Genomic DNA, 24,668 nt, shown 5'->3' with positions numbered 1-24,668 from the left:
TAAAATATACCTCTTTCATAACAGGATAATTCTCCCCCTTGAACTTAAATCCCTTATATATTAAGACATTAAAAAAAAAAAATAGAATAGCAAAACAAAGACAAAATTCAAACTTACTATCCAGCTGTCAAATTGACCCTCTTTCTTTCCATTGTCCTATTCAACTAAATAAAATGAACAGGTTCAAAAAAAATTTCGTCACAGGAGAATCTTATCAGTTTGTGATAAAAAAACTGGAAGTAAAAAGTGACTTGAACCAATATTCACCGAAACTAAAAATGAAATTCTCATGACAATTGCTAAACCAGCAGTATTGGCTTTTTATGCTGATTCTTAATCTATACAATTCTTTCAGTTTATTGTTACCCAGCTAAAACCAAAAAACTGAGAAAATTTGCCTGATTTTTGAAAAAAGGGACCCCCCCCCCAAAAAAAAAAAAAAATAAAGCAAGCGATCTTATTGAAAATCTTTTTATTAGATACATTATATCAGAGAGCCCTACCGTGGAGGTTTCGAGCTCCGACTTTCAAAATGTGGAATTTCGCTTTCGTTTTCAGAAGAAACATCATTATGCATGGTTATTATTTGTTTTGTTTTTTCCCAGGGGTGATTGAATCAAACCGAAGGTCCAAGATAATTGTTAGGGAGCTCATTCAAACGTAAATTTAAAGCTCTTTTTCAAATGACTATACAGATTGGACAAGTGGAGAGTCTAGTTTTCTTGCTATTTTAGGGCACAAAACTACAACTTTACCCCGAAGAGGAAGAATTTTGCAATCAAAATTCTGAAGCTAATCGATTTAAAAGTATGAATAACTATAATTTAGGCTTTCCAGTTGTAAAAGAAGTAATGCCACCTAGTGGCAGTACTGGATCAACCAAGTTGATATCTGTAATTGCGTACCAGCTGTAACGAGGGGGTTGAGTCATTGTTCAGGTGGGGGCAGGGTAGATTCCTAAAAAATTACATTTTAATGGAAAAACTGCTTACTCTTCATGAGACCTCCGATAAATGTTGAAAGAGGTAGGGGAGAGTAAATGTAAATTAAATTGTTTCTCTATACAGCTAAAATGTTGCATTACCACTTCTACCAGCACAAAGGTGAAAAGGCAAGGCAGGTAATCATCAGCCCCTCCAGGAAATTTCTTTGGGATGGAAAATACCGCAAGGACCTTAGTTTTCAACAATTTTAAATGGTGCTATTGTCTTTTTCTATTTATATGAAGTATTTCAATGTATTTATCGATAAGAAAATCCTGCTGTAGAGGTTGTGATGGCTTCAGTTATGTAGAAGATCAAAAGCCTTACGGAATTTCCACCCATACAAACAATAATACTCCTTTTGATCCAACCAAAATTCTTTTACAGTAATATTAAGGATTTTTTTTACCAAATACTATTTATTGACATTGTTTTAAAGTATTTTCAAATTTTATCCAAATTGAAATAGAAAGTTTAAATGTAGGACGCTACACGTACAGGTATTGATTTACACATTTTAAAAGCAATAAACCAGGGGTTTAAGGGACAGGTACATCAAATTATGTCTTGGTTAGGTGTGGGTATGATTTGGAAAACAATCAGAAATTAAATAAAAAAAAAAGAGCTTTTCAACTGAGAGCAAGAAAGAGATTTGAAACCTATTTGAACAGATTATTCCTTATATGAAGGGGACCGTGTCCTCTTTAGCGCCTTACTCTTTACTGTGAAGTTTGGATTTTTTTACAAATTTTTAGAGAAAATTTGCAATTGGAAAGATAAGATTTTTCAAAGCACTAAAAAAACTTTTGTTTAATGAGCAAGGTGTTGAGAAAGGGGCAGTCCCCCTTATATACAGAGTAATTTATATTTTTTTAAGTTTTAACCTTGCTCCTCACTTTAGTCAAAAACCCTTTTCTATTTGTTTAGTTACATTTCGTGTAACTGTAAAGTCTTATGAATGCAGTACTTTTGGTAACGCAGAAAAAACGATCAATATTTCAGTGGTCTCTGTTTGGATTTTAATGGGTAATCAGATAGTTTGTGGTAATGAACTAACTGTAAGTACGGAGTGACCCGGCTCAATAGTAACCGAATCTCTAAAAAACTGAATTTTGATACCAGTTCATATATCCAAAGAATATGCTTATAATGCTGATTCCAAATATTTAAGTTCCATTAAGTTTAGTTGTTCCCATCAAAAGCTTGTTCCCATCCCATCAAGGAGCCTGAGAAAATTTGTCAGATTTTCTAAAAAAAAGGGGGGAAGACCTCCTCGAAGTCATAGAATTTTAATGAAAATCACACTATCAGATTCAACATATCAAAGAACCCTACTGTAGAGGTTTCAAGATCATATCTGCAAAAATGTGGAATTTTGTAACTTTTTCCAGAAAAAGATCACGGGGGCGTATTTTTTATTTTTTCTTTTTTTTTCCAGGGGTGATCGTATCGACCCAGTGGGCCTAGACCGTCGAGAGAGGGCTCATTCTGATGAAAATGAAGCGTCCTAGTGCCCTTTTTAAGTGACCAAAATAATTGGAGGGCAACTAGGCCCCCTCCCACGCCACCTTTTTCCCAAAATCATCTGATAAAAATTTTGAGATAGTTTTTTTTTCTTCAGCACAGTTGATAGACTGTTGAGTTGCAGTGCAATATTTTTTAAAACAGGTTTTTAAAATTTAAGTTACTATTGGGGTTTGTTCTTTACTAGGTTGCAGTTATTGATGCAACCATGATAGAGTTTGGAAATAAGTTACTTTTATATCTCTAGAAGGAACAAATGAAAAGCCAAGGGAGTTCAAAGAAAGGCAAGGAATTAACAGGCGGCGAGGAGCTATGCGTCGTCGCGTCCATCAAATTAACGGACATAAGTTTATGGCTACATTCTTGCGTCAGCCAACATTTTGTTCTCATTGCCGAGAATTTATATGGTAAGCCGGATTTTTCTTCTTTTGTAACGCAATTTACTTTTTGACAAACAAAAATCAGCTCAATTGGTTTAGAATAAGCTGATTAGCATTTTTAATCTCTTCAAAACTAATTGGCATTGCCAATTAGTTGCCACTAATTGGCATTGCCAATTGGCATTGGCATTGCCAATTAATACTAAGAAACCCTCATTAAATAGTATATACAGCAAAGAGCTGGATTATCCCTGTGTCCAAGTATTGCATTATCCCCTATGGCCAATTTGGCTGCCTTTTTTTTTTTTTTTTTTTTGTAGGACTCATAAAATCCTTCTGACATCACTCCAGAGAATTCAAACTAGGGCCTCATGGACGATTTATAGCACCGATTGGGTAACTTCACTATCTCCAAGTGAGAGGTTTGAATTAGTATTGGTGTCTGTTATCTGCAAATACATCTACCACTGTTCTTCCTGTGGGTTGTCTACTTGTACGGCCTTTTGTCAAGCCAATACTGGAAACATGTAGAGAAACGGTACAGTCAGATTATTTACAAGAGGAGACACCCTCTCCACTGAGTACTTGAAGAACAACTGTGTAAGGTACTGCTCGTCCTTTGGGATTGGTCTCCCTGAAAATACGGCTGTTGATTCTTCTATAAGGAAGTTCAACATACACAAATGTTGGGTGGACAACTAAGTAAATGAATGACTAGTTAGACATCAGCCCTTTAGTTATGATAGCCAGGTTTTGTCATAAAAATAGCACAATGACAGTTATAAAGAAAGCAAAAAAGCTTGGATTATTTGAAACTCATACTTTGGTTCACCAACTAAACTTATTTCTTGAATTAGAGAGCAAGTAGTTCTGTTGTTATTATGGTCTGAACCGTATATCACTGTAAACTATTCTTGTTTAATTTTTGTCAAATATCTTGGTTTACAAAAACTCTTTTTCTGATATCTGTACAATGCAATAACCTATGCATAAGTGTTTGTAGGATACCCCTTGTAAAAAAAAAACAACACAAAATAAAACAAAAAGAAAAAAAAATATATTTATCTGGCACCTCCGCGTAGAATAGCACGTAGCACATTTCTCTCGATTCTTTTCCATCCACCCAAAGCAGGAACTAGAGAGAGAGAGAAGACAGTCGATTTTATTCACTAATTTATTACAAATTTAACATATTTTCCATTTACATTCATAATGCAAAATTCACCTTTATCTATTGGAATTCATGCTTTCTCAAGTTGACATATTCGACATTCAATGTTCACACAGCTTCAACAATAATCAACCGACTCGTAGTAATTAACGAACAGATAAAAGTTCAAATGGGGTTAAAACCTTTTGTTAGACACTGAAAAACAGATACAGAAAGTTCTGGATATTTTGACAACATACATCAGTGAACGTCATCTGCAGAGCTTATCTGCTGATGACGATAACTGATGTATGTCGTCAAAGTATTTTTGTGTTAGTTTTTCACTGTCTAATAAAAGCACTTACCCCTATTTCAACTTATACTTGTTCGTCATAGAAAGGCATCTTCCGGGAAAATATTCACAAGTATGGTATTACTTTTCTTGTTTCCACCGAAAAATTTAGAATTGAACTTTAAATTTCTTTATGTTATTGTGAAATAAAGAACTTAAGCGGAAGATTATGATTTTCTCTGGTGAAATTAGAATTGAATTTTGTTCTTTGGTAAAATTTAGAAGAGAACTTGAATTTTTCTTCACTTCGTTGAGAAAATTTTAAATTGAACTAGAACTTTTTATCTTCTGAGAAAATATTCACAAGTATGGTATTACTTTTTCTATCTTCCATCGAAAAATTTAGAATTGAACTCTAAATTTCAAATTTAGAACTGAACTTTAAATTTCTTTATGTCTTTGTGAAATAAAGAACTTAAGTGGAAGATTTTGTTTTCTCGGGAGAAATTAGAATTGAATTGTGTTCTTTGGTAAAATTCAGAAGAGAACTTGAATTTTTTTTTCACTTCGTTGAGAAAATTTAAAATTGAACTAGAACTTTTTATCTTCTGGGAAAATATTCACAAGTATGGTCTTACTTTTTCTATCTTCCACCGAAAAATTTAGAATTGAACTCTAAATTTCTTTATGTCTTTGTGAAATAAAGAACTGAAGAGGAAGATTTTTGTTTTCACTGGAGAAATTAGAATTGAATTATGTTCTTTGGTAAAATTCCGAAGAGAACTTGAACTTTTTTATCTTCTGTGAAAAATTTGGAACAGTATTTTAAATTTTTCATCTCTTCGAGAAAATATTCAGAAGTATGGTATTACTTTTTCTATCTTCCACGGAAAAATTTAGAATTGAACTTTAAATTTCTTTATGTCTTTGTTAAATAAATAAGTTAATTGTAATAGTTTTATTTGCTCTTTTGAAATTAGAATTGAATCTTTTTCTTTGGTAAAATTACGTAGATAACTTGAAGTATTATTCACTTCGTTGAGAAAATTTTAAATTGAACTAGAACTTTTTATCTTCCGGGAAAATATTCACAAGTATGGTATTACTTTTTCTATCTTCGACTGAAAAATTTAGAATTGAACTTTAAATTTCTTAATGTCTTTGTGAAATAAAGAACTTAAATGGAAGATTTTTATTTTCTCTGGATAAATTAGAATTGAATTGTGTTCTTTGATAAAATTCAGTAGAGAACTTCAACTTTTCTTCACTTCGTTGAGAAAATTTAAAATTGAACTAGAACTTTTTAGCTTCCGTGAAAATATTCACAAGTATGGCATTACTTTTTCTATCTTCCACCTAAAAATTTCGAATTGAACTCTAAATTTCTTTATGTCTTTGTGAAATAAACAACTGAAGTGGAAGATTTTTGTTTTCTCTGGAGAAATTAGAATTAACTTGTGTTCTTAGGTAAAATTCAAAAGAGAACTTTTTTATCTTCTGTGAAAAATTTGGAACAGTATTTTAAATTTTTCATCTCTTTGAGACAGATCTGAACTAAAGTGGAAAATTTTATATTATTTGGAAAAAAAGAAATTATCAATGACTAATTTCTTTTTCATTGAGAAAATTCAGAAGAGAACTTGAACTTTCCTTGACTTCGTTGCGAAAATTTTAAATTGAACTAGAACTTTTTATCTTCCGGGAAAATATTCACAAGTATGGTATTACTTTTTCTATCTTCCACCGAAAAATTTAGAATTGAACTCTAAATTTCTTTATGTCTTTGTGAAATAAAGAACTGAAGTAGAAGATTTTTGTTTTCTCTGGAGAAATTAGAATTGAATTATGTTCATTGGTAAAATTCCGAAGAGAACTTGAACTTTTTCATCTTCTGTGAAAAATTTGGAACAGTATTTTAAATTTTTCATCTCTTCGAGAAAATATTCACAAGTATGGTATTACTTTTTCTACCTTCCACCGAAAATTTAGAATTGAACTTTAAATTTCTTTATGTCTCTGTGAAATAAAGAACTTAAGTGGAAAACTACACCTCCCAAATCATAATTTTCTGAAAGCACACACCTATGAAATGCTAAGAAATCTAGCTCAGAAAAGTCAAAAATAGTAAACCATTCATTCCCAAATCATAGGTTTCAGACAACACACACCTACGAAAGGCTAAGAGATCCACCTCTGAAAAGTCAAAAAATAGCAACTCAGACATCCCAAATCATAGGTTTCAGACACCACACGCTTATGAAAGACTGAGAAATCTGGTTATGAAAAGTCGGAAATAGCAAATTGCATACCCCAAATCATAAGTTTCAGACAACACACACCCATGAAATACTAAGAAACCTAAGCTCAGAAAATCTTGAAATAGCAAACTATTCATCCCAAACTATAGGTTACAGACAACAAACACCTATGAGGGACTAAGAATCCTAGCTCTGAAAAGTCTAAAAAGCAAACTGCAAATCCCAAATCATAATTTTCTGACAGCACACACCTATGAAAGACTAAGAAACCTAGCTCAGAAAAGTCAAAAATATCAAATTAACCATCCCAAATCATAGGTTTCAGACAACACACACCTAGTAAAGGCTAAGAAATCCAGCTCAGAAAGGTCAAAAATAGCAACCCACCCATCCCAAATCATTGGTTTCAGACAACACACATCAACGAAAGACTAAGAAATCTAGCTTAGAAAAGCCCGAAATAGTAATTTACATATCCCAAATCATAAGTTTGAGACAACATTCACATACGAAATACTAATAAACCTTGGCTGAGAAAAGCCTGAAATAGCAAACTACTCATCCCGAACTATAGGTTTCAGACAACAAACACCTATGAGGGACTAAGAATCCTAGCTCTGAAAAGTCCAAAAAGCAAAACTACAAATCCCAAATCATAGGTTTCAGACAAAACACACAAACGAAAGACTAAGAAATCTAGCTTAGAAAAGCCCGAAATATTAATTTACATATCCCAAATCATAAGTTTCAGTCATTACACACCCACGAAAGGCTAAGAAATCCAGCTCTGAAAAGTCCAAAAGCAAACTACTCATCCCAAACTATAGGTTTCAGACAACAAACACCTATGAAAGGCTAAGAAATCTAGCTCAGAAAAGTCAAAAATAGTAATTTAAATATCACAAATCATAATTTTCTGACAACACACACCTATGAAATGCTTATAAACATAGCTCATAAAATTAAAAAATAGCAAACTACTCATCCCAAACTATAGGTTTCATACAACAAACACCTATGAGGGACTAAGAAATCTAGCTCAGAAAAGCCCGAAATAGTAATTTACATATCCCAAATCATAATTTTATGACAACATTCACCTACGATATACTAGGAAAGCCTAGCTCATAAAAGTCTGAAATAGCAAACTACTCATCCGAAACTAGAAGTTTCAGACAACAAACACCTACGAAAGGCTAAGAAATCCAGCTCTGAAAAGTCCAAATAGCAAACTACACATCCCAAATCATAATTTTCTGACAACACAGACCTATGAAAGGCTAAGAAATCCAGCTCAGAAAAGTCAAAAATAGCAAACCACCCATCCCAAATGATAGGTTTCAGACAACACATACCTATGAACGGCTAAGAAACCTAGCTCAGAAAAGTCAAAAATAGCAAACTGCTCATCCCAAACTATAGGTTTCAGACAACATACATCAACGAAAGACGGGGCCCGGGGGGGGCCTTTGGGGGTCTGGGGGGGCGGAGGGAGCGCCCTGGGAGCTTTGGGGGACCGGGGGGTTCCTTCTTGTGTGGGGTTTGGGGATTGGAGCCCTTTGGATCGGGGTTGGGCGATCGGGGCCCTTTGGGGTTGGGGTAGAGGACCTCACGACACTGTACAAATAGAACTTGTTTACTATAACGACCACACTCAAAACCTCTTCTAAAACCTTTTCTAAAATCATCTTTTAAAATATCTCTAACTGTTTCGCCGAAATAATTCCCTAAAATGAATAAAACTGTTTCACCCAAATAATCCCCTAAAAGTAATCTCAGCGTGTTCCTTTTGTTTTTGGCATCTCTGTGCATTCAAATTTCAAATTTCTAGGAAACCCTTTCTTACGTTAATCTCTTCATCTCATAAATTTTCCTAGCTACACTATTAAGGTTTCGTTAGAATATCAATTTATCTGTCCGACTTAAAGCTCAGTGAAGCCGTATTTAAAAATAGAATTTCTATCTCTTTAGCCTCCCGCATAATTCCAAGATAACAAGTGATGTCATTTCTAACTCCTGACAGTAAAGATCAATGAAGCCCAATTTAAAAATAGAATATTAATTTTTCTCTCTGACCTAAAGAACGTTTATCCCTCAGACCTAAGATTAAAGAAAGCCATAATGTTTCTCAATTCCCCCTTCGTGAATCAATACATTCCCCTAGCGATTATGTAAATCAATTTCTCAGGTTAGGTTAGCCTAAAGATCAAAGAAACCATAATGTTTCTTAATTCCCCCTTCGTGAATAAATAATTTCCCCGCCGATTATGTAAATCAAGTTCTCAGGTTAGGTTCGCCTCAAGATCAAAGAAACCATAATGTTTCTTAATTCCCCCTTCGTGAATCAATAATTTCCCCGCCGATTATGTAGATCAAGTTCTCAGGTTAGGTTCGCCAAACAATCTCATAACATTCGCGTCGAGCATGTCCATTCTCACTGACAACGAACAGACATAAAACAGGAACATAAATTGCTGTTGACATCCATAAATGTAAGAAAGTTCCTGTTTTTTCATTCTCACTATATCTTTTTGGAACTGTCGTGGATGGAGGAGCGGGCAAGGTGCAATTGAAATTTTTTTATTTGAATTGGGTACGGATATTCTTGGAGTTTGCGAAACATTTTTAGATGAAAGTTTGGCAAATAGAAGTAATATTAGCGATTCCCAATCTTTTCATGTAAGCAGGAATCGAAAAAAGCAAGTTGGCTTAGCAATACTGGTTAAAAATTATATTCCGACACGGATGAAAGAAGAATTTCTATATCTAAATACTGAAACGACTTTTGACAGCTGTATTGTTGAATGTTTTTTACCAAATAATGAAACATTTTAATTGCTGCAATTTATCGCCCTCCCTCGTCTAGCATGGCAGACTTTATTGATAAATTTGAAAATATGTTAAGTGTAATATCAAATCTTCGAATGCCATTTTTCATCCTTGGAGACTTCAATATTGACTTGATGGGATGTCTCCCATCAAGCCAGCAAGGACATGACCGACATGTCCTTCAATTTTTAGAGTGTAAACTTTCTCATGGTATGAACCCAGTATGTTTTATTCTGACACTCATAACAAATTCTTCTTTTTCTCTGATTGATAACATTTTTGCATCTCATCCTTGTGAAGTCACATTCTTGGCTCTGGAAGATACATCTGATCGCTGCATTTTAGCGTCTAATTTCAAAGCACAATAGATAGCCAATAAAGAAAATTATTTGTAAAGGAGAAGTTTCTCAAATGCAAATATGAATGGATTGAAATTTAATCTTAGGAATTTAGATTGGAGTGAAGTTACTAATGAGAATGGCCCAGAGACTTCCCTATATATGCTTTATCGAATTTTTGATGGAAAACTGGACCTTCACTGCCCATTTAAAAATATATATCAGAAAAAAACATCGTCAAAAAAACCTTGGATAATTTTATCACTTTTAAAATCTGTCAAGGAAAAAAATCGACTTATAAGATAAAAATGGAATACCCTTGGGCTCACAATGTACAACGATTCAAAAATTATAAAAATTTGCTGGTTAAAATTCTTCGAACTACTGAACAATTTTATTATAAAAATTCATTTAAAAAATCTGATTCACCTCGGACTACATGGAATTTAATCAAGGAAAAAATTGGAAATAATACTAAGACACCACACCCTGAAGTGATCATAAATGAAAATGGAGTTGAATTATTTTTGTAATTATTTTTCTCGTATTAACACTACTGTTGAACTAAATTCCCCGGAATCTCCGTTTTATTCATATAACCATTATTTCTCACTATCTAAAAAATTCTAGTATGTTGCAGGTCCCTGTTGCTTTTGGTGAGTTCCAGAAAGTAATTGAGGATTTAAAGACTGGCAGTTCCATACGTCTAGATGAACTCTCCACAAGTATTCTTAAAGAAATTGTTTCTGTAACCCATGTTCCATTGCTTCACATTTTAAATGCATCTATATCATCAGGGATCTTTTCAGAAGTTTGGAAATCTGCACGAGTTATTCCAATTCATAAGAAAGGTGATAAGACAGATATAGGCAACTACTGACCAATAGCTATTCTTCCTCCAATATCTAAGGTTCTAGAAAAAATTATAAAAAAAAAGAATTGTTTCGTATTTTGATAAAAGGAATTTATTTCCTAAAAATCAGTTTGGATTCAGGTCGGGTCATTCTACTGAACAAGCTATTGCGGCACTAATTTTAGAGATTAATGATTCATTAAATGATGATAATCATGTGTCTACTCTTTTCTATGATATAAAAAAGGCAGTTGATACGCTAAACCACGAAATTTTTGTGGAGAAAATTAATAACACAGGTATTAGAGGTAAAGGCCTAGATCTAGTAAAATCTTACCTGCGTGGTCGAAAAATTCAGGCAGAAATAAATGGGCACCTATCAAGCCATATTGCTATTGATGATATTGGAGTCCCCCAGGGATCAATATTTGGCCTATTACTATTTTTGATTTATATAAATGACCTTCCGAGGTGTTTCCCCCAAGATAGTAGCTTCGCAGTAATTTTTGCAGATGATACAGCGGTAACAATAAAAGCTAAAGTCTCATCTTTATTGGTTGAGAAAATGGTGATAGCAATGAATGAATGGTTTGCATGTAACTACCTAGCTCTAAATTTTTCTAAAACTGAATTCATGATTTGTGGGCGGTTACAGCGAGCAATAAATATAATTACCATAGAAAACTTAATTGTAAATCAAAGCAGGATAAAAAGAGTAAAATAATTTCCTTGCTTTGGGATCATTCTCGATGAGCTCTTCTCCTTCTATAAACAACCTGGCTAATTGAGTATGAAACTTTGCCATAACTTTGGTTGTCTTAATAGATTGAGATATGCGTTACCCTTGTCTATCCTTAAAATTTTATACCATTCATTGAATCATATCTAAATTATTGCCCTGTAATCTATCTCAACACATTTACGGTCCATCTGCAACCTCTTCAGATAATTCAAAATAAGGCAATTATAATTCTGGGTATTTTTGTTCATTACCCAATGAGGCTTCAAAATCTCTCGGAAACCCAAACTTTACATGTTTTTCTCAATATACTTAATCTTAAACAACTGAAGGACCTGCATACAGCAATGTGGTATTATGATATTCAATCTTCAACAAATTATTTCCATAATTTGGGTATAATTGAGACTCTGATTTCTCCTGCCCACCACGTCCGCTCCAAGAAGTATCGCCTTCCTCCAATTAAATCAGAAAGAGCTAGATTTTCAATCAGATTCCTCATATAGTAAATAAACTTAATTTAGTAGAATTGTTCCCAAGTTTCAAGTTTCTTCTTTGAAAAAACATATTTCAAAAATGGTTCTTTGTCTGGATGTTGGGATCGATGAATAATTGATATTAGTATGATTTGTGTTGTAGTGTTCTCGCGCTAGGGCTCCCTCTGTCATCTCCTACCTTGTATGTTTTTTTTATATATCCTGTATTTGTTATTTCGGCATTTTCTTATATTTGTTTATGGCCGACACATCGAGCCCTGCTCTCCGTCGACCAGTTTAGAAATTTATTTGTCATGTGTTTTTGTCAATAAAAGATTACTGATTACTTACCAAAAAGATGTCTTTTTGGTTGACATGGCAAGTGCAGCTCCAGGACAAGAGCCCAAAATTATGCGAATAACCATACGTTTCAACAAAAAGGTATATATTTTATACTTGTTGAAATCAGAGTCAAATAAGTATTTTCAATTACCTTGCCTCCTCTAAATACCCCTCCGCTCTAAAATTCGTAAACATAAGCATTTAGTGCTTCTTTTGACCCGTGATCATTTTGGGATCCTCCAGTCGATTGTGCGTTCGGTCCGTCTCTGACTCCCTTTAGTCAAAACTGCATACGCTCTTTCTCCTACCATATTTGGTCAATCGTCTGCAGTTCCTTGGATAATCAGTGTATATGCTATGTCTTGAATTCCCTGTGGTCAACCGTAATTATGCTCCGTCCCTCGCTCCTCATAGTCGACAGTTCGTGCGCTCTGTCTTCAATCGCCTTTGGTAAATAGAGCGTACGCTCCGCCTCCGACCTCCTGTGGTAAAACCTGTGTACGCTCAATATTCTACCCCTTTCGGCCAGCAGTGTTTACACTCTGTCTCCGACTTCCTATCATAAACAGCGCGATTGATCATACGTTTGCTCAGTATTGCTTGTGCACTGTCTCCGACTCCTTTGGTCAACTATGTGTATGCTCCGTATCCAAACTTCTTTTAAGTACATAATGTGCACACTCCGCCCCAACCTCTTTGGTCAATAGTGCGCACGCTCGAACTCCAAGCCCTTCAGTCAATTTAACCTACGATCCTTCTCTTACCCTCTGTGGTTAATGCTGTGTATGTTCCACTTCTGAACCTCATGTCTTCAATATGCGCGATCTGTAGCCAACCCATTTTAATCAGCAGTAGATATTTACTGTTCCCAGTTTGCTTGGATAAATAATGTCTACTGTCTACGATTCTCTTTGTTCATCAGTGCGTACACTCCTGTGTGAATGCTCCGCGTTTGACCCTCTTTAGCCGAGATTTCACTATGACTGTCCTAAATCAGAACAAAGAAAGTGGACATTTAACAAGTGATGTCTGATTTCCACCAAACTGGGTATTTAATGGTATCTTAGCTTGTCGATTTAAAATTAAGGTTACTTTTGTAGCATAACAAAACATAAAAGCAAATATTTCACAATTTGGGTTTAATTTTCACCAATGCACTTAATTACAACTATCTCAGGCTGTTGATTACAAATATGATGCTAATATTACAACACCAAGGTCTGGTAAAATTAAAGAATTTTTGAGGCTGTTGATTGTAAATCTGATAACAATGTATCAATATAAGAGTCCAAAATACAAACACACTAAGTACATAACAAATAATTTATGAGTTTTGCCAAAGCACATGTGTGGTCTGTAGTTTAATAGGTTCGAATTTATGAAAACTCATCAAGGCCACCTCAAAATATAATGCTGTATTCTGACAAAAATATAATGCTGTATTCTTATTTGTTGTCTGCTGTAGTTATTTTAGTTTTATAAATAAATTGTATTTACAAACGTATAATTTATACATCCGTTTTTTGAAAAATATAGCGCCTAGATTTCGCTAAACCCTAACTGTAAAGGCTATTGCCCCAAATTGTAGGCCATTGGGAATTCTAGCCGCATATTGAAGCTTCGCGCAGAAGAACAAAAAAAAAATAATCTAAAACACTGTTCAATATTTGTTTTGAACTAAGAGCCAACTTTTGAGCTCATAGTTGAAATAGATCCCATTTTCATTATTTTCTCTTAATCAGACCTGGATATCTACTGTAGCGAGCATGAAGAACTTAAAAGTTAATGATGGATTTATTTTGACCTCTTGTTCTACTATGAAATGATTCGAAAAAAGGGCTTGTTGGGAAGGCTATATTTTTTTTGGGGGGGGGGGCTAACTCCAATTGCAAAAATAAAACGTAAGCCACTTTTCGACTAGCTATTTTTTTTAAATAGAGTCCATGAAAAACCTTTTCTATAGTTCTCCTACCCCTCTCAACCAAAATTCCAGGTCTGGATCAAAATCTCTGCCAACTTAGTCACGTGACTTATTTTGTCTTGATCCATATCAAAGGAATGAACGCATTGAAGTCTGACATAGCCCAGATGATGTATTTTTTCCTACTGCAAATTTTGCAATTCTTCATTATTCCTTCTTTCTTAGTCTTGAAAAGTTGTCTTTGAGGTATTGCATTCTTATGATAAAAAATTATTTTGGAAAGTGTATTATTTCCTGGTAGTAAATAATTATGGATTTAAGTCTTTTATTTCCAGGGGTATTGGGAAGCAAGGCTATCAGTGCCAAGTTTGCACTTGTGTTGTTCATAAGCGTTGTCACGAGTTGGTAGTTACTCGATGTCCTGGTATAAAGGAACAAAAAGAATCAGAACTCCCTGGTCAGCGTTTCAGTGTGAATGTTCCACATAGATTTCAGGTAGGTTAATTTGAAAAAAATGTTTTTCAGAAAAAAGATTACAGGTCAAAATATTACTTAGATGTCGACCACGACTGCCTGGGCCATCAGTTTCAATTTATTAATTTTGGTAATGAATTTTTAGGGTATTTTCGAAAGTACACTGAAAACACCTTGTTTTGGAAAGTTTCTTCGTTTTTATAATATATCTCTTTACGCCGAATTCTTAATCATTTATACTTCATCGCCAGATTTTTGACGCAGGGTTTATTAGTTGTTGTTTTTTTTTAAATTCATGTATTTTGTGTGTTTTTTTTTCAACTGTTCAGAAACGTTTGCTAACGATGCTTGGTGGATAAAATTTGAAAATGTAATTGTATTTTCTTTGTGACTAAGAAGAATCGTGTGAATTAAGTCTCAGTCTGAGTTTAATTGATTGATAAGTTTCAATTTTATTTATAACTAATAATGGTAGCTGGGATTCTTCTGTTTAAGATTCTTTTAAGATTTTAAGGTTTTTGCAGTTTGTTTTTAATTCAGTTTTATTTATTTTATGTTTTTTCTGTATATCGTATCGTATATAGTATTATAGGTGCACATAGCTCCAACCCTTGTGCATGTTTGTTTTTGTGTTCTGTATGTGCATTTGGGTTTACCGGTGACTGTGAGCGTGCATATATACGTGTTTCTGTATGCTGGGGGGTGGGATGTTCAAAATTTTAAACATTGTTTTTCAGGCTACTATTTTCCAAAGGAGGAGAGAAGTCAGCAGTAGTTTTGTGTGCATCGGTTGCAACTTCTAATATTTTCCCTATATCTTCATTTTCCTTATAATAGAACAGGCTATTTTAACGACGAACAGATGTCGCAACTTCGTTCGCTAAGTAGGCTCCTCGGACATAAATTAGTAGAAAAGAGATGAAACTCCTCTATTTTATTTGTCTATAAATAATACAACGCCATCTATCAAACACCTGAAAATAAAATCATCTGTCTGTAGCTGTGCTGCTGTTGCATAAAAAAATCACCAGGTAAATGGTTAAAATGAATACACCAAAGAGGGATCGCGGAAACAGCAAACAAATTAAGGTCATGCCTTCATTGAGTTTTTTCTTCTGTTTTTTCCATCTAACTACCTACTTTTTTTTAGCTCCTTTAATTTTTATTTTTTGAATTTCTGTTTTTTCATTCCAAAGTGAGTCTATATGCAAGCTGTTCAACATTTAAGCACAAAACGATCGTCTGAAGGTAAACCCCCAACTCAACAGGGGAGGGAAGAAACAATTGATGCAAAAATAATGTTAAATCATCTAGGCAAAAAAATCATCGGGTGAGACAATGAATTACTGTGTAACTGGTGATAAATCATTAGGGATGACAATCTTTTCTATTGGGGATGAAATATGATCATATTTATCACAGTTAGAAGCTTAAAATGATGGTAGGAATACAAAAAGAGAATAACTTATATCAAATAGCCAACTACCCTCTATTTAGTGCATAAGATCAAAGAGTTTTCTTTGTTAATGGTAACTTGAGTCAAAGTAATGATAGTTATCGCCATATAACCTTTGACGTAGTCAATGCCTACCTCTCATGTAGCCAATGATACTACCTCTTTTTTTTGGGGGGGGGGGGATGAGGGACGACCAAACCACCTTAGTTGTGGTAATTTACGTTGTTTTTGAATTTGGCTTCACTGTTAGTGTTAATTTCTGCTTTGTTTTTGCTTCAATTTTTGTTTATTTATACTCATTTAGCTTAACAAAAGGTAAAAGTAATATCAGGTCTAATCAAAAGTAAAGAGACTGTAAAAAAAATATGCATATTTATTAGATAATTTTTTAGATTACATTCAATCTCCTTCAAAATATGCTCCTTCCGAGTCTATACATGTTCTCCAAGGTTCCTTCCATTTTTGAAAACACATCTGGAAGTCATTTTCAGAATTTCCTCGTAGCTCCTCCGTCGCATTTTGTTTTATTTCGTTTACATCTTGAAAACGTTTACCCTTAAGCGCCATTTTTATCTTTGGAAAAAAATCACGTAAAGCTAGGTCGGGCGAATAGGGGAGTTGAGAAACAACTGGGATGATGGAGATCATGTTTGGCCAAAAACTGCTGTACAGTATGGGCTGAATGGGCTGGTGCATTATCGTGATGCAATTTCCGACTACCAGACTCTTTAAACTCGAGTTTTTTACTCGTACAGCGTCTCGTAAACGGCAAAGTACATCAATGTAGTACTCCTTTGTTATGGTCTGTCCTTTTGGAGCATATTCATGATGAACAACAACTTGATAGTTTAAAAAAAAAGGTCGATATAACCTTCACTTGACTCCGGACTTGACGAGCTTTTGTGGGTCGTGGTGAATCAGAAATCTTCCACTTCGAAGATTGTACCTTCGTTTCTGGATCTTAGCCATATACCCAAGTCTCATCATCAGTTATAATTGATTTAAAAAAAAAAGAGATCATCAGATTTGGAACACTCTAGCAAATTAGTGGTAATCTGTTTTTGGTTTTCTTTTTGCTCATTTGGGAGCAGTTTTGGAACAAATTTGGCTGCAACTCTTCTCATGTCTAAATTATTCGTCAGTATGGTTTTTCCTGATCCAAATGAGATTTAGAGTCAAACGACGGTTACTTCGTATTGCTGTTCGTATTTTTTGGGTCATTTTTTCATTGTGGCTTGTTGACAGGCGTCCTTCGCGTTCATCACCTTCACCAGTTGTTCTACCCTCTTTAAATCGTTTAAATCATTCAAAAACGCGAGCACGGGACATGGTTTCATCTCCATAAGCTAATGATAACATTTGGTAGGTTTCTGTAGCTGTTTTTCCAGTTTATGGCAAAATCAAATGCACACTCGTTGTTCTATAATGAAATCCGACAGGACGTAAAAAACACACTTTACTTAGTCGCACCTAGAAGCCGACTGAGAAAATTTTTATCTAATCTATGTCTAATATATTTCCCAACATATAAAGCTAGATTAATATAGCACGTGCAAGTTCTTGCTCAAACCTGGTTTACGATTAATCATATCAGTCTCAATACTTTTTGATTAGACCTGTATAAGCTAATTTGTTTTAGATTTTCAACTCACTTTTTTTTATAGTTTGATCTTATAAAATCCTGTGGAAAATTGGTAGTATGTAGTAGTTGTGCTATGACGAAAGAATGCTTAAGTTTAGAACAGGATGTGTAGTTGAGGTAGTTGTATTTTCGTCTGCAGAAATGATTCCTTGTCTGATTGAAAACGATAAGAAGTAATTGAATGAAACAGAAGGTACTGATAGACAGTAGAATAATGGCTTACATGAACGTAAAGGCAGGAAAGAAAAATGGTTAGCCATGATTTTATTTCCTAATTGAAAAAAGGGTCAACAGCTATTTATTCTCAGGTCAAGAAGCGTTGTCACCCGGCTGGAAGTCTCTTCTACTGTTTTATATCAATTTACCATGATTTTTTTTTTAGTTTTGGATTACTTTTGCTTCGAAGTAGAGTAAAGGCCAGGGGATAATTATCTGCTACTTACAGCACTGTAAACACATGTGACAACCCTGTTAGATTCAGTTCTTCTGTCACCCCTTGGTGCCCGCTAACTAGCTACTATTGCGGGAATTAAGATATGACAACATATTTATTTTTTTTAATTAGAACGCCCAAAAATAATATTTAACTAATTTTTACTAAGTTACATTCAAATGAAGCAAGGGCAAATAATCATTACGTCACTTGATATTATTTGTCAATGCCGCCTGTTTTAATTCATCTCCAAGGTTTTGCTATTAAGAATGAGGAAGTTGAAAGTTATGATATATTAATCTGTGACCTATTTCGAAGGCTAATTTTCGTCAAACTTTCCTTTTAGATTCACAACTACAAGCGGTTCACATTCTGCGACCATTGCGGATCACTTTTGTATGGACTCTTCAAACAAGGGCTACAATGCTCAGGTTTTTATTTGTTTATTTACTTTTTGAAAAAAATTGTGGGAAACTAATAAGAGGAAAAACAACTAAAATCTTGTACCATTAAAATGGTTTGGGAAATTAATGTGGAAACTGATTATTAAGTGTGGGAAAAGTATCGGAAACTAGTAATAGAAAAAATGACCAATATCTAGAGTCAATAAAATGATTACGTGTGGGAAACTAACAGAGAAAAACGACAAACATCTAAACCTAATAAAATAACTAAATCTGAGAAAACCTGTAGGAAGCGAATAAGATAAAAAATAATTAACATATAAAGCCTATAAAATGACTAAGTGTGGGGAGATAATAAGAAAAAAAACGACTTACATCTAGAACCAATAAAATGATTGTTTATCATAAAAATCTAAAGATTATCTGTATATATTTTTTTCTACTTTTTTTGCTTTTGCTTTACATTGGGTCAAAGATAAAAAAAAAACTAATTGTGCCAGGATGGTAAACGATCGCTTCCTTAATTATATTTCGAGGAAATTAGCCGAGCCAGGTAATGAAACTTTGAGATTTTTCGGAATTGATGCTCGTCTTTATACCCAATATTTCTATAAATTTCTATTAATTAACCCATGTTCTGCATAGAATCAAGTAGAAAATTGATTGATCACAGAATAAAGTGAAATATAAAAAAGGCTGATTTTGAGTGTTTCTAGTTTTAGTTCTCGTGTTTCTAGTATTTTGAGTATCTTAAATCAGTTTGTAAGTACCATAAGCCTGCACGTACTTAGGTCTTCTGTCCCCTTTCTCCTCAAGTTCTAAATTTTTCCTGAATTTCTTGGCACTTCTTATTCAAATTGTCCAATAAATTTGTGTCCCCCTTGATAAGAGTACGAGCACGTAGCTCTGCTAAAGTATTATCTCTTACCAGCTTCCCATACTGTTTGATTCATTTACTTTTAAGAATAATCAAGCAATATCTATGGTTCTTCCAAAATATTTCTTACCGCTGATAAAAAAAAGAAAGTCAGTAAATTTTAAGCTGATATCCTTATTAAGCAAGGATGTCGTCGACCTTGACGATTCTTCCACCTTCAACATGGACCTTTTTCGAATTTGGACTACACTGTAGGATATAAATTCCGATTTTCGGTATATTCTGCCGCAATGACATCTATATATGAACCAATCTTCATCTAGTCAGTAAACTACTAGATGACTAAGTCAGTAGTCTAAGTCATCTAGTGACTAAGTCTAGTCAGTAGACTAAGTAGTAAACTTCTTATTCTTCATTCAGTCATTGACTAGTTAACACAAGAGTGTTATATCGTACTTTTTTGGATATTTTAACTTGGACACTTGGTAAATTTTTCACCGGCTGTTTTCAGCTCTACCTTTATTTGATCCCACCCGCTGTCATCAGTCGCTGTTAGACATTCATACACACAAGGTGTGCGGACGCATTGAGAGAGAGATTTTGCTTTTTTCATTTTGTCATTTGCCAAAGCTATGCAAGTGGGAATTTGGGCGTTTGCCCAATTTAAATATTACAAGCTGTGGCCTTGCAAAATTACGCGTTTGATACCTGTCAAAGATGATGGGAGTAATTATGAAGTTTGCTGTTACGGAACTGACGAAATTAAGATAGTAACGTCAGAGAATATATGGGATTACGCGGAGAAATATGAAGAAGCGCTGAGAGATGGCGGTGCGATATGGCTGTTTATGGAGGACTCGGAAGGTTTAGCCGGGGATTTATCTGAGTCGGTTAACTTGATGCAGTCAGAAATTGTTAACCTTCGTGACGGCATACAGGATGAAATTCGTAGGAGAGTGAAAGACCAGTGCAGTAGATTAGGGAGTTCTTCGGTGACACAGATAAAGTAAGATTTTCTTGATACTGTTACGCAAGCTGTCTATGAGGCGATTGATCTGCAATTCAAGGATATATTTGAACTGATTGAGAAATCACTTGGTGATTTGTGGGCAAGAATTCAAAATTGCGCAAAGCTCCAAAAGCTTGAAACTAAGCTGGATGATATAAACCAGTCTTCTCTTCTAACTAAGGTCTTTGTATCTGGGATCGACTCTCCCGCGCGTGATTTGCCTCACCTTGGTGAGAAAGTATTAGCTCGACTTAACAGTGAAATGGGACTCGATCTTGATAAATCCGTTGTCAAGGGTGCAAGGCGTTTGGGAGGTGCATCGGAAATAAAAACTCCGATTGAACTTACATTTTTTACTGAGGCTTCTGCAGTTGAGATCCTGCGCAATCGCAAGAATTTGAAAGGTTCCCGAATCTATGTAAATGAGGCTCTAACCAGGGAAAGGCAAGAAATCTACAAGATTGCGCGCAATAAGTTTGAATTGAAAAATGTATGGACTTTACGAGGTGTGGTTTATGTCAAGTGCGGTTAGCAAATCATTCCGTGTAAAACAATTTCCGACGTAGTTCAGATTCGCAATGTGTCATATGAACCTATCGTCTAAACTAAGAAGCGGTGAATTTTTCTTTTCCTTTTTGTTTGGCTTATGGATCGTTTTCAGTGTTTTCTTGATTCTCGTTTGAAATTAGATGTTATTCTAAATTCAGCTACCGGAAGTGATAAAGATATGCCTTGTGTAAATTATCCATCTGAATCTGATTATTCTTCAGGCGAGTTTCTATCGGATAAAGCAAAAAGTTGTGATTTTCCGATCTGATCGTTACATGTAAATGCCCAGGAGTTATAAACTGCATTGAATGAACTGAAACTCTTGCTTGCATCTATTCCTATAGACAGTGTTGGAGTTTGCGAAACTTTTTTGTCTGCTAATACACCCCTTACAATGTTAGATCTGCCCGGGATGAAGTGTATTTCGCGTACAAGGTGTCAGCTGCGAGAGGTCAGAATCTGTATATTCGTGATGACTGGTCTTTTAGTATTCTCAGTGATTTGTCTGTATTTGATGAAGGGTTATGTGAGACTATTTTTGTTGAAGTCGTACCTTTGAGCTGTAATCCATTTATTTTCGGGTCTGTTTATCGATCTCCGTTGGGTAACTCAAAAAAATTTTTTTTAGTTTTTGAACCGCTGTTGAAAAATATAGAAGCGTTGAAAAAACCGATTTCGGGTGATTTTAATTTTGATCTTTTGAATCTCGATGTTGGAAATAATAAGTAGTTTTTAACTATGATGTTGTGTTCTAATTTTCTTCCAAGTATTTCTCTGCCGACAAGAGTTACAGCTAACACAGCTACATTATTAGATAATATATTTTTCTCTCCTGTTTTATTTGATGCTGAAAAATCGTCAGTAATTTTTTCTGATATGTCGGATCATTTTCCGGTGAGTGTTCTTTTAAATTTAAATAATAGTAATAAACAACATCGAGATTCAACAATGGATAATTAAAAAAAAATGATATACATGGATTGATTGTAAAGTTCTACGTCAGTTAATTAGTGACCATGATTGGAGTTCGTTTTATGGCTCAGATGACGCAAATGCTGCGTTTTCAGATTTTATTGATCAAATGATGCGACTGCGGGATCGGGCTTCTTCAACACGAGTTTCGCATGGAGAGTTTGCGCAGAAATTTGACCCATGGATTACTGAAGGTATTTTGACATCGTTAAAACATAAAAATAGAAAATTTAAGATTTATTTAAAATTACAGATACCTGAGTCGTTTGAAGAATTCAGAGTTTATAGGAAAAAGCTAAAATAAAATATCAGAAAAGAGAATAGAAAATAATATAAAGAGAAATTTTTGGAGTATAAATAGGATATGAGAAAAACATGGCAATTGATAAATGAAAAGATACGTCCTCATAGTCGTAAAAGTACAAGTGTTAATTGCCTTGTTTTAAATGGAGAAAATGTTGTTACTGAGCCCAATGAAATTTTAAATGCTTTTGGGGATTATTTCAGTAATATTGGTTCTAGACTTGCATCGACTATGAATATACAACTGAATTCCCCTTCTGTTCCAGTTAATGAGCAACATGCAGAAAATTCGTTTTCTTTTTCTGAGATTAAGCCTCATGAGATTGAAAAAGTTATTCTGAAGCTTAAACGGAGTTTTTCTAAGGATGAGTATGGATTTTTGGCTCAAACCGTAAAGCAAATAGTGTCAAGCATTTCACCTTTGTTGGCAAATATTTTTAATCTATCGCTTATGCATGGGGTTTTTCCTGAGCTTTAAAAAAACGCAAATGTTACAGCATTATCTAAAGTTGGGAGTTCAACTGACCCTTCAGATTATAGAGGCATTTCTCTACTTTCGGTTTTCAGCAAAATTTTGCAAAAACTTGCAAATAGTCAATTACAAAAATATTTATTTGATACTAAGATTTTACACACGTCTCAATATGATTTTATAAAAGGAAATTCAACTGAACTGGCCATTCATGAGCTTTTACTAAATATTAATGATTCACTAGACAATGGTCAACACGCGTTGGCGATTTTTCTTGATGTCGCCAAGGCGTTTTACACCGAAAATCATTCGTTGCTTCTTTTTAAACTCAAGGCTTATGGGTTCTCAACACAAGCTGTTAAATTTTTTGCATCTTACCTTTCTGGGAGACGACTAGATTGTGTTGATAAATCTCGTGATCTCCGTTCCGAAACTTCCGATTAATTACGGAGTGCCTCAGGGCTCTGTCCTTTGGCCTATTCTATTTCTTCTTTTTATAAATGATTTGCCTGAAGTTTTGCCTCTTGTAAAATTATAATGTTTGCTGATTATGTAGTAATTTTTGCTTCTCACCGGGACCTATCAGTTCTTTTCCATAACCTCGAAAGTACGTTACTAACTGTATCTGATTGGTATTCAAGGAATTTACTAGCTCTTAATGAAAAAAAATGCCAATATATGTTATTTTCGCGAACTGGATGAGTAGTGTCAGATACCTTCTCTCTTTTCTTGAATGGTCTTGAATTAAAACGGGTAGATCAGTTCAAATATCTTGGGATTATTTTAGATGAAACTTTGTCGTTTCAAAAATATGTAAAAACACTGTCGTTAAAAACTGCCAGAAATATTGGCATGCTAACTCATCTTTGTCATTTCTTTCCTAAAGCTATTCTAAAATCTATTTATTATTCTTTCGTACACCCATATTTTCTCTATTGCATTTCGGTTTGGGCATCTACCTTTTCGTCTGATTTCAAATCTCTCCAAATACTTAAGAATAAACCAATGAGGATTCTTTTTAATGTTGATTGCAGATCTTCAGTTAGACACCTATATGGGACTTCAGGAATTTTCTCTTTGTACCAATTTCATTTAATTTCTATCTCTAGTATTTGTCACGATTATCAATATAGTAATTTACCTGTAAATTTCTCCAGCATTTTTCCAACTAATTCTCAATTTCATAATTATCCTACTACGCATCGTTCAGACTTTTCGTGCGAAATTCGCCCGACATCGAGAGCGGATTCAGCATCCGTCACACTGGCCCAAAAATCTGGAACTCAATTCCAGCATCAGTTCGAGAATGCAGCAACAAGCGACATTTTCTAAGACTGGGGAAGAAATATCTTATGATATGCTAAGCATTTTGTTCATTGGGTTTTTTTTTTCGTTGTTGTAAAATTTAGTTAGAAAATGGATGTGTATTTTCGTTGGCAATATTTTCAGCGCTAAATTATGCCACCATGCATGTGCGCTGTTTTGTGACGTTTATTAATGTATGTGTTATAAATAAAAATATTCTACTATTCTACTACTCTACTAGTGGACTATCTTGTTTTCTAAGAAATTTGTCATTTTTTAAAATTGGTTCTTCTTTTTGTGGTGAAAAACAATGGTTTGTAACAGGGCGAAAATTTTCTTAAATTCTTGCTTCCCATCAATAATATTTTAAACCACTGAATTTTCTTGCAGAAATATGAGATTCAAGTAAAACGTGCTGTTTCTATACTTCTGATTGATAGAAGGCGTGGCAAAAAGAAAAGGGATCTAGCCCGCTGTTAAAGAGAATGTTACTTAGAAGCAGTTTTCCCCCTTTTTTAGCTGGTTATAAATAATTGAAGTCCCTCTTGAATCAAATGAAAATAAAAGAAGGAAGGGCATTTGCTCTTTTTCCCATCGTATCCCTGGGGCTCAGTCTAATGGGAACATCCATCTGATGGAGATATGCTGTATTATTAGCTAAGAAGTCCTGCTACTTCATTGCATATC

The 24,668-nt window shown here is 34.4% G+C and overlaps 1 protein-coding gene across 1 annotated transcript in view; it reads left to right on the top strand.

Annotated features, from left to right (window-relative positions):
• The window catches only part of LOC148950449 (calcium-independent protein kinase C-like), a 54,559-nt gene that overhangs the window by 9,274 nt on the left and 20,617 nt on the right, over positions 1 to 24,668 (top strand). Inside the window, exons 3-5 of the mRNA XM_089092405.1 lie at positions 2,755 to 2,914; positions 14,421 to 14,580; positions 18,437 to 18,521. Of these exons, the coding sequence (XP_088948531.1) occupies positions 2,755 to 2,914; positions 14,421 to 14,580; positions 18,437 to 18,521 (405 nt within the window). The remainder of the gene's footprint in view (positions 1 to 2,754; positions 2,915 to 14,420; positions 14,581 to 18,436; positions 18,522 to 24,668) is intronic.

The sequence above is a fragment of the Artemia sp. Qi Xiang Cuo genome, chromosome 7 (genome assembly GCF_049724085.1).
Source record: "Artemia sp. Qi Xiang Cuo chromosome 7, ASM4972408v1, whole genome shotgun sequence".
NCBI lineage: Eukaryota > Metazoa > Arthropoda > Branchiopoda > Anostraca > Artemiidae > Artemia > Artemia sp. Qi Xiang Cuo.
Note: the sequence above shows the minus strand (reverse complement) of the source record. Positions and strands in the feature narration are given on the sequence as shown.